Genomic DNA, 14,078 nt, shown 5'->3' with positions numbered 1-14,078 from the left:
AAGCAAAGGCAATCTTCAACAAGTTATTTTCTAAATGGTTTTGTGGTGTATTGTCTGTATTGCCTAGATGATTCGGTTCCAGCTCACATCAGTGTGATTTTCAGTTTCTTGTAAGGATACTAAGGAAACACTTGCATTAACATTACATCTTGGCTGTTAGATTAACCAAGCATCATTATGTGTTTTCAAATAAACTTAGAACTCTGTTCTGTCCTTTTGAACTTGCACACATCTTCATCATTTTCTATGGCTCTTTTGCGCGGCTCAGTTCTGTGCATAAAACAGATGTGGAAAACATAAAACTGATGTGGAAAATGCATATGCATATACAGGCTCTTAGGAGAGAGGGATTTCCTAAGGGATTGCTTTTATTGCACTTTTTACTGCCAGGTTTCATCTATCATCAGTGAGTAACACCTACTTTTCACCATATGTAGTCGAAGTGAAAACCTAATATCTGCAGGAAGTCAAAGGGGAATGGAATATTCCCTAAGGATACTAGCCTAAAAGAGACGAGCCACTGGCGAGTCAGTCTCTTAAATTTAGCTCGCTGCTGAGACTACTGCAGCAAATCTTGCATTTCAGAATTAACAGAGCAATGTTTCAGAACAGAAGCATCTCTGCATCCATTAAGGTCATTTCACCTCTCTGTTTAACAAGCCTCTGAAGCTTGTGAAATCTTAATTCACCGAGGAAGGATCGTTTAGCTGAACATTTCATTATGTGTAACAGAATGTATAGGTAATGTGTGCACTGTATTCTAAATAATTATATTAAAATGTATATTCTCACTCGGTGAGTTATGCAAAGTTTTAGGTATGCAGAATACAAATGGAGTGAAAACCATCAAAATATGGTTGAGAAAAAAATTAATAAATCAGATGTTACCCCCAAACCCAGACTTTTAAACAATGTGTTGTGTTGTGTTAAAGAATGAAGATTCCTTACCCTCACCAGAATGGAATGGCAATGTAAGAAGGAGAGAGTAACAGAAAAGATGTAGCAGAAAGGAGTAAGTGTCAGACTGCTTATGAAAAAGTTTACATACAGAATAGAAAGAAAAGATAAAACAGAAAAAGCTTTCATTAAAAGAAAACATTAAAATAAAGTAACTTACTATTAGACTACTGAAGTGATACAGGCATAACAAAACAGTATTTTCTACAGACAGACAAACATTTTGGAGCAGTGTAGTGAGAAACACAAGTAATTTACTTTTAAACTTGATTTTATAGATCTATATCTCTTTGTTTCTTTTAGCAGGGCTTCTATGTGTTACATTATCAATCCATTTCCAAATGTTTCAGTTCTGTCTTGCCATCTGGTGGTCACACCAAAGTCTTGTAGGATAATAGCCTAGCCCTTCTTTCCTAAAATTTAGCTCTTTTGCAAATGGTGGGGATTTTTAAAATGAGAGTTTTTTCCCCAAATTTATTGTTTTATTCCATTATAATTTGAAAATGGTTTGATTCACAAATTCAGAGAGTCAAGTTCAATCTGTTGGCACAAGTGATGATTAACACCCTACATTATTTTTGGTGTTGTGAAGGCTCTGGTCATGGCTCCATAGTTAATGCAGAGTTCTATTTTGCCTTTAAGCAGTGATTCAACCTCTTTGTTTTGCAGGAAAACTACAGCGTATCCTCCCAAACTTACAGCACCTATTCTGAGAACAGGCTGAATTTTTTGAGAATTTATAAGTAAATCCATTAGTTAGTTTATTAATTAAAAACACTAGGGCCTTTAAGAAATTACCGTAACATCTGTGTCAGTCTTTTCTTTGTCCCAAATAATCTTATCAATGGAATATTGCAGACACTTCAACTTTCCACATAGTTTAAAAGAACTAAAATCTTACAGAGTCTCTATTTGAAGAAATTAGGTCCCAATTAAGCAAAGTTATTAATGATTATTGTCTCTAATTGTTATGATTATATAGGCTATAGAATAAGCTCAAGGGAACAGTGTAAGTAACTCTTAAGTGGGGCCATTGTGACATCGGCGGTAACTCAACCAGTTACCACCCTTCCTCTACAGCTAATTTCCATGCACCAATTCTATTCATTGTAACGACTCAGTGATATAAGGCAGACTGGACATATGTCAAGAGTTCCCCTGGGTAGTTTAACATGTGCAGCTGTTATTGCTCTTTCAAGATTCTTGACTGCATGCTAGCTTAGGCATCAAAGAATGCCCATTCCACCATTTGAAAGGCCCCCATGACACTGCTGCTTGGGTTCCACTGAGCCTTAAACAGAACTGCCAGAAACACAGAAAGAACCCTTAAATTACAGGGACACTGGGATTCAGAGAAAGACTGGGCTCTCCCTGCTTCAGCATCAGAATAATTAATACACAAGTATAAGTGGTGGCCTTTTAAAGCACACAAGCTGCTTTCAAGTGTGAGAACTCTGTACCTTGCATGCCGAAGACAAAACATCTTCCACTCTGTGTTCTGGCTTGAGGGTTAACGTGACTCCTGGCCTATCACAGAAATGAACATATGTTTGGATTTCCCAAGCGCTCTCTTTCTGGCCACTTTCTGATGCAGAGCAGTAGACGTTTAAAAATTCATCAACTTGCTGCTGAAAATACGGGAAAAAATTGACAGTACATGGAGATATGGCAATATCAATAATATATTATACTGGAGGTTTGCTACTGGTATGTAATATGTGCATTTAGCAAAGGTATCACAATAAGCTCTTTCCTGTCATAGAAGAACAAATTACGTTACCAGTTCTCATATAATATCACTGACTTTAGTCCAGATTTTGTTTAGAGAATTGATTTCATGATTTCTCTTGCATTCAAACGATACTATTTCACTCACCTATCTCATGTTACTAGTTCAAATTCACTCCTAAGGTGGCAAGATTATACATATATGCACAAATGGAAAAAGGTCTTAAACAGGATTACACAATTATGCCTATGTAAACAAATGAAAAAAGCCTTAAACAGGATTAAACAATTAGTACCGTATTTTATCAAAGACTTTGAATAGATCACTATACAGTAGAACCTCAGAGTTACAAACACCTCGGAAATGGAGGTTGTTCATAACTCTGAAATGTTTGTAACTCTGACCAAAACAGTATGGTTATTCTTTCAAAAGTTTACAACTGAACTTTGACTTAATACTGCTTTGAAACGTTACTATGCAGAAAAAAAATTTTTATGATTATATAGGCTATAGAATAAGCTCAAGAGAACAGTGTAAGTAACTTTTTTTTTTTTTTTTTTAAAGTACACCTCTACCCTGATATAACGCTGTTCTCGGGAGCCAAAAAAATCTTATAGGTGAAACCACGTTATATTGAACTTGCTTTGATCCGCCGGAGGTGCGCAGCCCCGCTCCTCCCGGAGCACTGCTTTACCGCGTTATATCCAAATTTGTGTTATATCGGGTCGCGTTATATTGGGGTAGAGGTGTAGTTTACGTTTAACACAGTACTTTACTGTATTTGCGGGGTTTTTTTTTTTTTTTTGGTCTCTGCTGCTGCCTGACTGTATACTTCTGGTTCCAAATGGAGGTGTATGTGGTTGACTGGCCAGTTCGTAATTCTGGTGTTCGTAACTCTGAGGTTCTACTGTATTTCTAATGAGAAAAGAAGATAATCTAGTAGTCTTCCAGCAGAGGACACTATGGAGCAAGAAACATCACAGACAACATAGCAGAGGCATAAACTACTCCTACTATACCCACAGTTTAAGATTATATTGTTTGTTAGACAGTGAAGAGTGTGATCTTTCACTACTTAGGCTCAAATTGAAGCTCAATCCAACTTTAAACATGAAATACATCTGGCAAACCACAACCAACTTTAATGTGGAGGTAATCCATAACACAAAGCCATTTTGTATACATTTATACAACCGTTTGATTCATCTTAAATATCCCTTTACTATCTTGCTCATCTTTGCCCTTTCTTCTGTGCCACAATTTATGATTCAAAAGTAACCCACCGAAGGAGAAGAAAAATACAACTACAGCTGTACTGTGTTGAGACTAGATCTTCAACCACTGTATTAGGTGTCAGAACTCTGAGCCAGATTGTGGCTGGCCTCTGCACATGTAAACAATAGAGGGGATTTGTGAGGGAGCACAAGAAAAAGAACCCAACCACAAACAGAGCTTCCAGGACTCTTCTGAGTGCAGGATCTGCTCCATGGTGTGAGCCACATCAAAATAGGAGGGGAAGCGGAGGTGAGGCCATGACCCTGTCCACTCCCCACCAGCTAGCAAAGCCAGCCATCTATGCAGGGGAGAGGTAACAGTGTGTGCACACCTTTTGTACACTTGGAAACCTGGGAGATGCAATTCTGCCTGGAGCACCTGCAGGGGCCGTGCAGCCCCAGGGGCCCAGTGCAGAGCTGTGATTAAAAGCCACAATGGAATCCTTATAGTGGAGCTGCCTTGGGCAGGGACTGCGTTTCCCTCTCTATTGGCCCAGCACCAAACATAATGACCACACTCAACAAATAATAACAATGTCATTGTTATTCTTGACATGCATGACAATCACGGCAGTAAAAATGGCATATCAAACAGCCACATCAGTGTATTTACCACATTACCCATAAATATAAATTCCAGCCAGATTAGAAGCCTGAAGCAGGAATTATTTTATAAAGAGCCACATTTTGATGACTTTCAAAAATCATACTTTCCTAGTGGCAAACTACCAGCTAGAAAAATGATACTAAGGGCAGAGTCTCAGCTGGTGTCAATTGTCATGGCTTTACTGTAGTCAATGGAACTATGACAATTTATATCTGCTGAGATTCTCCCTCATTGATTGTAGTACCATAATTCGTACAGAACAGTTGCTATATTATAGGATGATAATTCCTATAGAACTATACTCACATCAGAAAGCACCGAGAAGCCAAGAGGATAGGAATCAACTATGAGCTTCTACAACTGTACAAATGATGAAAAAGAGATAAAGCAAGAAAGACAAATTGCAAGAATTAAGAATCCTGATATCATGTATCAAACTGTTAATTCTCAGTGTGCTTCCTGGAGAGCAAGGTGAAGCAACCCTGTATGTCAATTCAGAGATGCTACTAGCAATTCAGTGGTTTGTAATTATCAGTTGGATTATTGAAGGGAAATCAGCCCTTCAGTCTGCCCATTATAAATCAATCTCACTACAATCATTGGTGGAGAAAAATTCAACAGAGGAGTAAGATGGGGGAAAACATTATTTAAAAGCATCTTTCCCCACCCCAACACAATCCCCCTTAAATTATAGGATTCAGAGTTTTATTAACCAACATAAACTGCTAGGGATCCAAAATAATCTGTTTACCATGTATACTGATGCTCAAACATAAGTATTACTAAGGGCCTGATGTGAGGAAAACTTAAGTCTTTCTATATTAAACTACAAACATATTCCTTAGCTGTGGTCAAGATACTGTTGCTTCACCCACATTTTCCATTTCAGAAACTCTGACATTAAATGAGATTTTTTTTCTGTTATGCCTGCAGTGACTAATACTACAATACTTCATTCATTCCTTGCCACATAAAGCTACAACAACCGATCCAGTTTTCCAGCAACACGTGCCAGGACTTTCAGACTGTCATACACTATGCCACAGTGTTGCTTGAGGAGCAATAGGATACTTCATGATTTTCCCATCTTTCTCTGTTTGTTGTCACCATCTTCATAAGCAACACCTCAGAAAAGCTACCAGGAACACTTCACTACTTGTATTTTACTGCATTCGGCAGGAAGCATCTTATGAAAGGTTTTGATTGTTTTCGATTTTTATTTGAAATTGGCTAATGAAACTGGGTTGACTCCAACCTTAACGGTTTTGAGAGTTATGATGACTCACTTCTGAATTGTAGTACGATTCATCAAAATATCGGGATCTTAAAAAAATGCATAGGCCATATTTTGAACCCTTAAAAAGTCTAGAAACAAATGCCCCACTTTTGCATATTTAGCAGCCATAGGTCTAGATTTGTTATCCCTCTGCTGCCATGAGTGGAAAGGACTCAGATGTACTGAGGTAGCATGAAAGGGCAAAGAAAGACCATAGATTATTCCTTTCTTCCCTGCAACCCCTTCAAAAACCCCTCAGCTCAGCATTTTTCAGGTTCTGCCTGTTTGGAGGATAGGGGCAAGTGGTGCAAGGATATGGCAGGGGTTGTCTGCTGTCTCTCCCTCCCAGCCCTGTGAGAGTATTGTAACCGCATGCGTTTTATTCAGTTTTGGGTTATTCAGTGTAGCCCATGGCAGAGTGAATCCCCTGGCCTTGGAGTCGGAAGAGGGGCTAGAGTCAATGGCTGGCATGAAGGCCATGGCAGCATTACTCTTTCAGGAGACATGAGTCAGGGAGACCTGAGGGAACCAGGAGGCTCAGGTTTAGAGGCCAGAATCCTGTTGTGTCTGGTTTCTATAGCACAGATTTGTTACAATCAGTTCTGTGGGATGTGGGGAAGGAGGCAAACCTCACACCACACCCAATGGAATAATTCAGAGGGAATTGTAAGTTCTCTATAGGGGATGATTTGACCCAGAAATCCCATATTATTACAATGTATCGTATGTATACTGCCTATTGAAAAGAGAGGGGTGACTTTCTATAAATATTCCCCCTCCTCCCACAGTATTCAGCAAATAACAGGCATTACACAGCTGAAAGAACAGTTGTTTTCATTGATTTTTTTCATCAAAGAACACATGAGTTAGAGATGATTTTCATAGGCACAACAACACTCTAGGGTTTGGTACCATCATTGGGAAAATTCTGTGGTATAACTTTTTGCATAATTCTACGGAAATCTATATTTATATTTCTTTATTATCTTGCCACTAAATGAATACTCACAAGAGGGAAGTAAACCATACAGCTCATCATAACTGGAAATTACAGCATAAAAAGCCATGAGCTATAACAAAACTTTTCCCAAGTCTCAAATGTTATGTAGCATCAAGAGTTGCATTACAGCTTTTCATTATAGTCATTTTTAAGTGCAATGTTTCATTCTAAATGCAGATTTCATCTAATACTAGGTAGACAAATTCATAGGGAGCATAGTTCTGTGGCATAATTTCTTCTTAGCTCTTTAAAACTTAAAATTACATTAGGGGATGACCTGGTCCAGGGAATGAGAGTGAGTGAAAGGGTAAAGTGGAGAGAAACTATGACTTTTAGTCCAGAGGGATACTCAAGGGAACCAAACTATGTTCTAATCAAAATTTAGCCCTAGAATCCTGATCCTTAGTACTGCAAACCCTCAGAAGGGTTGCACCAGGTATGACTCCTGTGGCTTATACTGCTATTACAGCAATCCGTCAACAAATCTGCCTCAATTCTACCAACTGGTTTGGCCCTACATCCTGCTCACACAAAAGCAAGTTTGCATGGAGAGGGCTTTTTCTGTCTGGATTACAAATCCATAAAAAATGGGTTAGCATGGCCAAGCTGCATGGTGCGGCCCCAGACCCCGCTCCCCAACGGGAACTCGTGGGCTTAAAACGGCCGGACCTGGCCCACAGGCCGTAGTTTGCCCACGCCTGTTCCAACCAGTTGGATCAACCTAGTTTACTGACCAAAGGCTAGTCCTGCCCTCTCTCTTTTAAACCAATGAGAACTTCCTTGCCATGCATAGCAGGAGGGGAGATATTTGGCATTCACTTGCTTTGTCCTTATAGCAAACAAAGGTCTGCAGCTTGAAAGAATACGAGTCATTTGCTGCCAGTGATTTTAGGCACGCAAATGAATGATAGGCCAGAAGAGTAATTAAAAAGATCTCTGATGTTTTGTAAAAATCTCTGCTTAACAGATGAGAATTAAAAGTATAAGCTCACAGAAACAAGCCATGCAACAAAACTAAATGTGATCATCTTAATTAGAGGGGAATATTTGTACAAGCCTAAGAAGGGAGAGGAGCTGGAAAGCCCTCAAAATGACCCTGATGCCATCCAGATTCTACAGTACATTTTAAGTCCTCATTGTACCTGCAAATACAACTAACATTGAAACAGTAAGGACTGAATTGTGGCAGTTATGCAGTGTACTGCTCTGCTTCAGGGGCAGTGCAGAGCGACATCACCTCAGAGGAAGAGGGGGGGACCATGCTCTTTTCTGCTCCTAGACAATTGTGCGGCCAGGGTAGAGGTCAGTTCCCCATAACCCTATCTCCTCCCTTCTCCTTTAGAGTGGTTTGCATCCCAGCAGGCACTAAGGAGGAGGATTGTGACTGTGACCAGCCACTACGCAGGCTACTGCAAGTGGGGGAGAGTTCTACTGCCCTCCACCACATCCCCTCCCACATGTACGCTGGGCCAGGCACATTTGGTTCTCTGTCTTTCTACCTGAAAATACAGGCTCTGTAATATTACAGTTTCTTAATCTTTAAACATACAGGTTCTGTCAAACTAATTCTTGGCAAATGGCGAGCAAAAATCCAGTAATAACTTGGTCTAGGCTATACTATAAAAGAAATGAATACACACACACACACACACACACACACGTACACACACACACACACACACACACACACACGTAGCAGTGGGGATCAGGATGATATAGGAAGTTTTAGTTAAGGGAAAAGTCTACCTTACACATTTAAAAATCCATGTCGGAGTGGTTTCCCCTAACAGATTATAAATCAAATTGTGGTTCTGTCAACTAATACCAGATGATATTCAATAACGTTTCTGAAGTAGCTTTTTTCATATACTTATGTGACATCCCTTCAGAACTTTAAAAGTAAATTTAACGATGCAGTACAAAGACTAGCTCATCTTACCTCAGTAGAGTTGGATGATTTCTGGAGTAGCTGTGTGCCTGCAAATCCATTTCCCCCAGTTGAATCAAAAATCTAAATTAAAACAAATGCACAGATAAATAATCAAACAAAGTGCTATGTAACATATCAGGTTAGTTTCCAATACAGCTAAATCTCTTGTGCTTAAACAAAGATGAAAGGTAACAAAATATCATTCCATTAACCAACCAACCTGAGAATAGATTATTTTTGCGACACATTACCATTTTATTTTGACTAAGAGAATATATTATAACATCCATGCTCTCTCCATAGTGAACGCTGCAGCAAGACTCCTCTTATAAGGCCACACACACATTCACACTCCCTCATTCTTATCTATCTATATATGCTGCTTATATCCACATGATAAGTTGCATTTATCTAGTATCTTCAAGTGGCAAACTAACCCTCTGGCCAACAGTTTCCAGTCCTGGTAGCCTGTGAAATACCACATCATGCCAAATCATGTCACTATTATTTATAGAAACGCTATTCTAAATAAATGTTGTCGTTTTCTAAAACACATTAGCTTGGACTCATGGTTGTAAGAGAAGTCTGTCTTTATAGAAAGAAGGCTAAACAAGTACCAATAACAAGCAATGGTAGCTGAGTATTATCCACACATTAGAGATGGGAAACTGAGGCACGGAGAAATTAAGGCTAAAGTTCTCAAAGTGGGGATAAAGCTTACCTAACTCACAGTTGCTGGGAGGCTAAAAAAAAGCCATTCACGATTATGGATACACTCAGTTGCTATGGTGATCAGTGTCATATAGTATCTAGATAGACAGACCTGCATACTTCATTCATGGCTTTATCACTTGTAAGTAATAGGACCAATCCCCGAAAAGGGATATGTAAACAAAATGTAATTTTTAGCTCACTTCTGATATCAGCAAAGTAGGACAATATCAGACACTAACTTTGTTGTTAGAAAGTGTTGGTTTTTGGGTCATCCCCGTTAAAAGTCTTAAAATACAGAAGACAATCCCAAACTCTCTTCTTTTGACATGTACACATGATGCAGTATTGAAATGTGACTAAACAGCAACACTTATGAACTTCCTTTCCCATGTTCCACTCAGAGCTCTAATCAAGGTATCTTATTTGTATGACTTTTTGAAATAGTTTGCAATTTAGAATCAAAGAAACAGAAACTGTTTCAGAGACCAGGGATAATGTGAGTCTTGATATCACCCATCTGCCAGGATTCAGTTTCCATAACGGATTGGTTTCTAAATAATGGGGGAACAAAATACTAACCCCTTCATTCAATTTTATATTGGAAATCTTCCCAGGGTGGACTTTAAATTAATACCATAAAATAAAATTGGGCTGAAGATAAAAGAGACTTTAAAAGGTTTGAGAGTATGCTATCTGACTTTCTGCTTAAAGTATTTTGAACAACCACACTCAATTTGAATTAAATCAATGAAAACAAGGAGATTCAGAGTCAAGGCTGACATCCTCTTCTTAACTCACAATCTGATGATTCGGAACCACAGCACTGTGAACACAGCACTCACTCATGCCTTCCCTGCTCATCCCAAATTCCTACTGGATTCAACAGGTACACAAGGAAGGCAGGATTGGGCCCTGAATAGCTCTATCTATATGGCTATGCAACTCTATGGCAAACTGTGAGGGTCAGTGGGTCAAAATTTCAGCCATCATTCTTAAATTCTTCATGTTTATGGACATGAGTCAGAGCCCTAGTATTACTGACACACAGTACTTAGTGTTTACTTTTCCTTAGTTTTACAGTTGGATTTTAAATAAAAAGTGAAGTAAATTTAAAAAGACACAAAAAAAAGTCTATGAAAACTGAGATTTATTTGGGGCCAGCTTGTTCCAGCCCTTGGTGCTAATTCCCTGCAGTGAGGGTAATGAAAGGAGCATTTTGCCCAGATTTTTGCCTGCAAATCTGAGCGTGGAGGCGCCCTCCTCTCCATGTTTAGATTTACCCCCTTCCGCTCAAAAAAGAAGGGATATAGCTGCCTTGGTGACACAATCCCCCGTCTGAACTCTGTGGAGGCCTCTTCACAGGGTCTGGGGCATGAAGGGGAGTCATATGGAGTCAGGATAGGGAGGGATAGTGGGCAAGGGATGCACTGTGTCTCTTCCCAGCCCTATAGATATTAGCCAGGGGCTCAGTCAGGCTTGGGTCTCACAGTCATTTATTACCTACGTTCATCATGAAAGCAAATCTCTCTGATATGCTGAAATATATCACTACCCAATAGACTACACCCTTAGTCTATCATGTAGATAAATATTTACCCATTCAGAATATGAACTGCTAGACTATAAAACTCAGACACATTAATGTGCAATATTAAATCTATTACATCAGCTCTCGGGCTATTGTGATATGAATATGGATGGACATGTTTAAAAAGTCTGAAAGCAAATTACTGGTGTATTTGCAGCAGCCAATTTTCAAATGCTACATGATCTGGGATTTTTGTTTAATAAAAGTAAAATGCAAGACTGGGGGAATAACAGAAGAATAAGATGGACTAATGAATGACCCACATTACAAAATGAGCCCTACTGACACGGTAGGCACGCATAAAGCTACGGAAAATAGTAGCATTCTGAATGTGTGCACGAGCCTGCCTCCCCTACGACAGTTAAAAGTTTCTGTCTGGGTTTTTGGGGATACCCCCACTCCCTCTCTCCTTTCCTTTACTGCCTGTACAATTCAGAAAAACCCTGCCAGATCCTCATCTGGTGCAAACTGAAGTAACTCCACTGAAGTCAGTGGAGCTGTGCAGATTTATGCCAGCTGAAAATCTAGCCCCCTAGGTCATCACATCCTTTCCTCTCTGGCTGAAGGAGCACCGGAGCCTAAGCTCTCCTCAAGACCCAGCAGGGCTGCTTTGCATGTCCGCCACATGAGGTCACTCCAAAGTATTGCTGCAGGCATCTCCACCTCCCCTTGCAGAGTGCACTGCCCTCACAACACCCTCAGGCCCTGCTTGTCTAGAGCCACTGACTTTCTACTCCTGTGGGTCAGAATCTCTCTTATTCACCAATGTACACATAGCAATAGGAACTTAATTTTACAGTACTGTCATTTACAAGCCTTTTAATAATTTTAAACTGGCATTTACCTGAGTTACTGAAGGTCGTTTTTCTTTCCCTTTTCTTGCCAAAGTGTCTAGCCCTTTGAGCGAGGAAAATAAGCCCTTCTTACTTCGTACCCTCTGTGACAGAGACAGGGTTCGTTTCCTGAGAGCAGCCTCATCCCTGGAGCAGATCTATTAAACATACATACAAGCCTTCACATCTCGATCACATAACAGCAAGATAAATCCAAAGTAATAATGAGACATCAAATGAGGGTTATTTCAGTTTATCTCAACATGGTCCCAAACCTTCTGCACCGCTGCTCCTTTTTTTATTAATACAAAGTGACAATTGAAGAAATATAATGTAAAAAAGTCAAGGTAGGGAAGATACTGAGAAAATATTGCTCTGCTCCAAAACAAGCTAGTGCTAGTACAAGGCCATAAACTGTGTGACTGAAGAAGTTATTGCAAAGATCCCGGGGAAGAATGATCAGCCATGATTTAGATGTTAAACTCCTCAAGGAAGGAAGGCACACAAAAGTCTCAAGCATGCAAGATAACAGCATATTGTCACACCGCATGATTAGCGAACAAGAACACTAGCTACACGGGCAAAAAGAGAGAGAGAGAGAGAGAGCGCGCACACACATGTGCAAGAGAGAAATATAGTCCCTGTCTGTGACAAAGCTTGCCTTAATATTTCAAGGTGGACCTTCAAAATTCTTTTTCACCCTCATTCTCTACCACACCAAATGTGATCCAGTCCTGCTCATTGTGATCAGCCTTAGGATTTTTGGCAAGGGTTAGAGAGGTGGGGGAAGATTCTCAGCTGGTGCAACTATGGTAGGTCTGTTGAAAGGTATGACAGCGTACAACAGCTAAGGATCTGCTCTATTATTCTTTGCAGACTGACAACAAGATTTTCAAAAGTGTAATGATTTTGGATAACCCCCCCCCACACACACACACACACACATTTGGGGGCAGAACTTGACACTGTAAAGAGGCCTGATTTTCAGATGCAGGGTGCTTGGCACATTCTGAAAATCAGGCTCTTTTAAGCTGTTTTAAGATGAGCAGCTCAGCACTGATGGGCCCAAAATCACTAGCCACTTTTAAAAATATTGACTCCAACCCTCACCCCAATTTAATGTATTTAATTTATATAAAAGTTGATCTGTGAAGTTAAGGGAGAAAAAAAATCACTGTGGCAAACCTTCCACAATGATAAGTTGACATTTTCAAGCCCATCTCTGCAAAGAAGAGGGTCAGAAACTTACAAGGTGGTCTTTTTGTTTTAAATGAAAGCTGAGATAAGCCTCAACATTTCGGAGTCCCCAAATTTGGGGCGAAAGAAAGCATGGCCCAATGCTTCCAGGTCCGAAAGTCTGTCTCTGGGCAAGATAATTCCTAAACATTTAGAGTCCGCGAACTAACAAGGTTTCTTTGGCAGCTGGTGGGTTTGGCGCTGTGTGAGCGCGTGTCTGTGTGAGTTTCCCTAGCTTTACTCTTCATACAACTAAATCACTAGTGATAAGGTAACCAGACCTTTCTATAACACAGTCACAAAGTGCAGTCACACTCACCAGTGCATGGAAGGAGGAGACTGAGAAGATGCCCAGTCTCCCCAGTGCCAGTTTTGAAGGACGGCTGGTGGCAGCCAGAAGGCTCTTAGGGTTTGGTAACTCCCCACCTTGTAGACTCGCCAGGTAGCAGCGCATCCTGAAGAGGTCCATGTTAAATTTCTCTAGATTCTGCTCCCATTGCTGGATCTATTTAGATATAAAGAGGGACAATTAGAGGAAAAAATGTTTTTGTGGGTCTCGTTGAAAATGTGAGCTCTTCCACAAACTTCTAGTAAATTACTTTCATCTGGAGATATATGGATTGGATTAGTTTTCCCCCTGCCAAAACACATTCAGTCATATTGTGTTACAACAACTCAAAAAATGGCTTGAAATAAAACAAAGCTGGTGGTCCTAAATATATACTGACAAGATGAATGTATCATGGGTAGCCTGATTCCCACAGAAGCAATTACATAAAAACAAATCCTTGTGGTTCATGAAGTTTCAAGAAAATTGATTAATTTTGTTTCCTACATTTTTATGAGCTTAGATTCTATGTTTGGTTGCCTAAAAGCAAAGCTGCATGACTCAGCTAAATCAATCATCCAAGTAGCAATGTTGAGGGGTTTTGCT

General features: G+C 39.9%; 1 protein-coding gene across 4 annotated transcripts in view; it reads right to left on the bottom strand.

Annotated features, from left to right (window-relative positions):
- Window positions 1-14,078, bottom strand: part of TIAM2 (TIAM Rac1 associated GEF 2) — a 235,778-nt gene that overhangs the window by 71,526 nt on the left and 150,174 nt on the right. For 2 of the 4 annotated variants that reach the window (XM_008177654.4, XM_042848258.2), the window contains exons 8-11: window positions 13,464-13,649; window positions 11,920-12,066; window positions 8,783-8,854; window positions 2,418-2,585 (exon numbers count right to left, since the gene is read on the bottom strand). In XM_008177654.4, the coding sequence (XP_008175876.2) occupies window positions 2,418-2,585; window positions 8,783-8,854; window positions 11,920-12,066; window positions 13,464-13,649 (573 nt within the window). The remainder of the gene's footprint in view (window positions 1-2,417; window positions 2,586-8,782; window positions 8,855-11,919; window positions 12,067-13,463; window positions 13,650-14,078) is intronic. The other 2 variants (XM_065588849.1, XM_042848261.2) reach the window with 1 other exon arrangement.

The sequence above is a fragment of the Chrysemys picta genome, chromosome 3, assembly GCF_011386835.1.
Source record: "Chrysemys picta bellii isolate R12L10 chromosome 3, ASM1138683v2, whole genome shotgun sequence".
Classification (NCBI taxonomy): Eukaryota; Metazoa; Chordata; order Testudines; family Emydidae; genus Chrysemys; species Chrysemys picta.
This window is presented reverse-complemented; position numbering and strand designations above follow the sequence as displayed.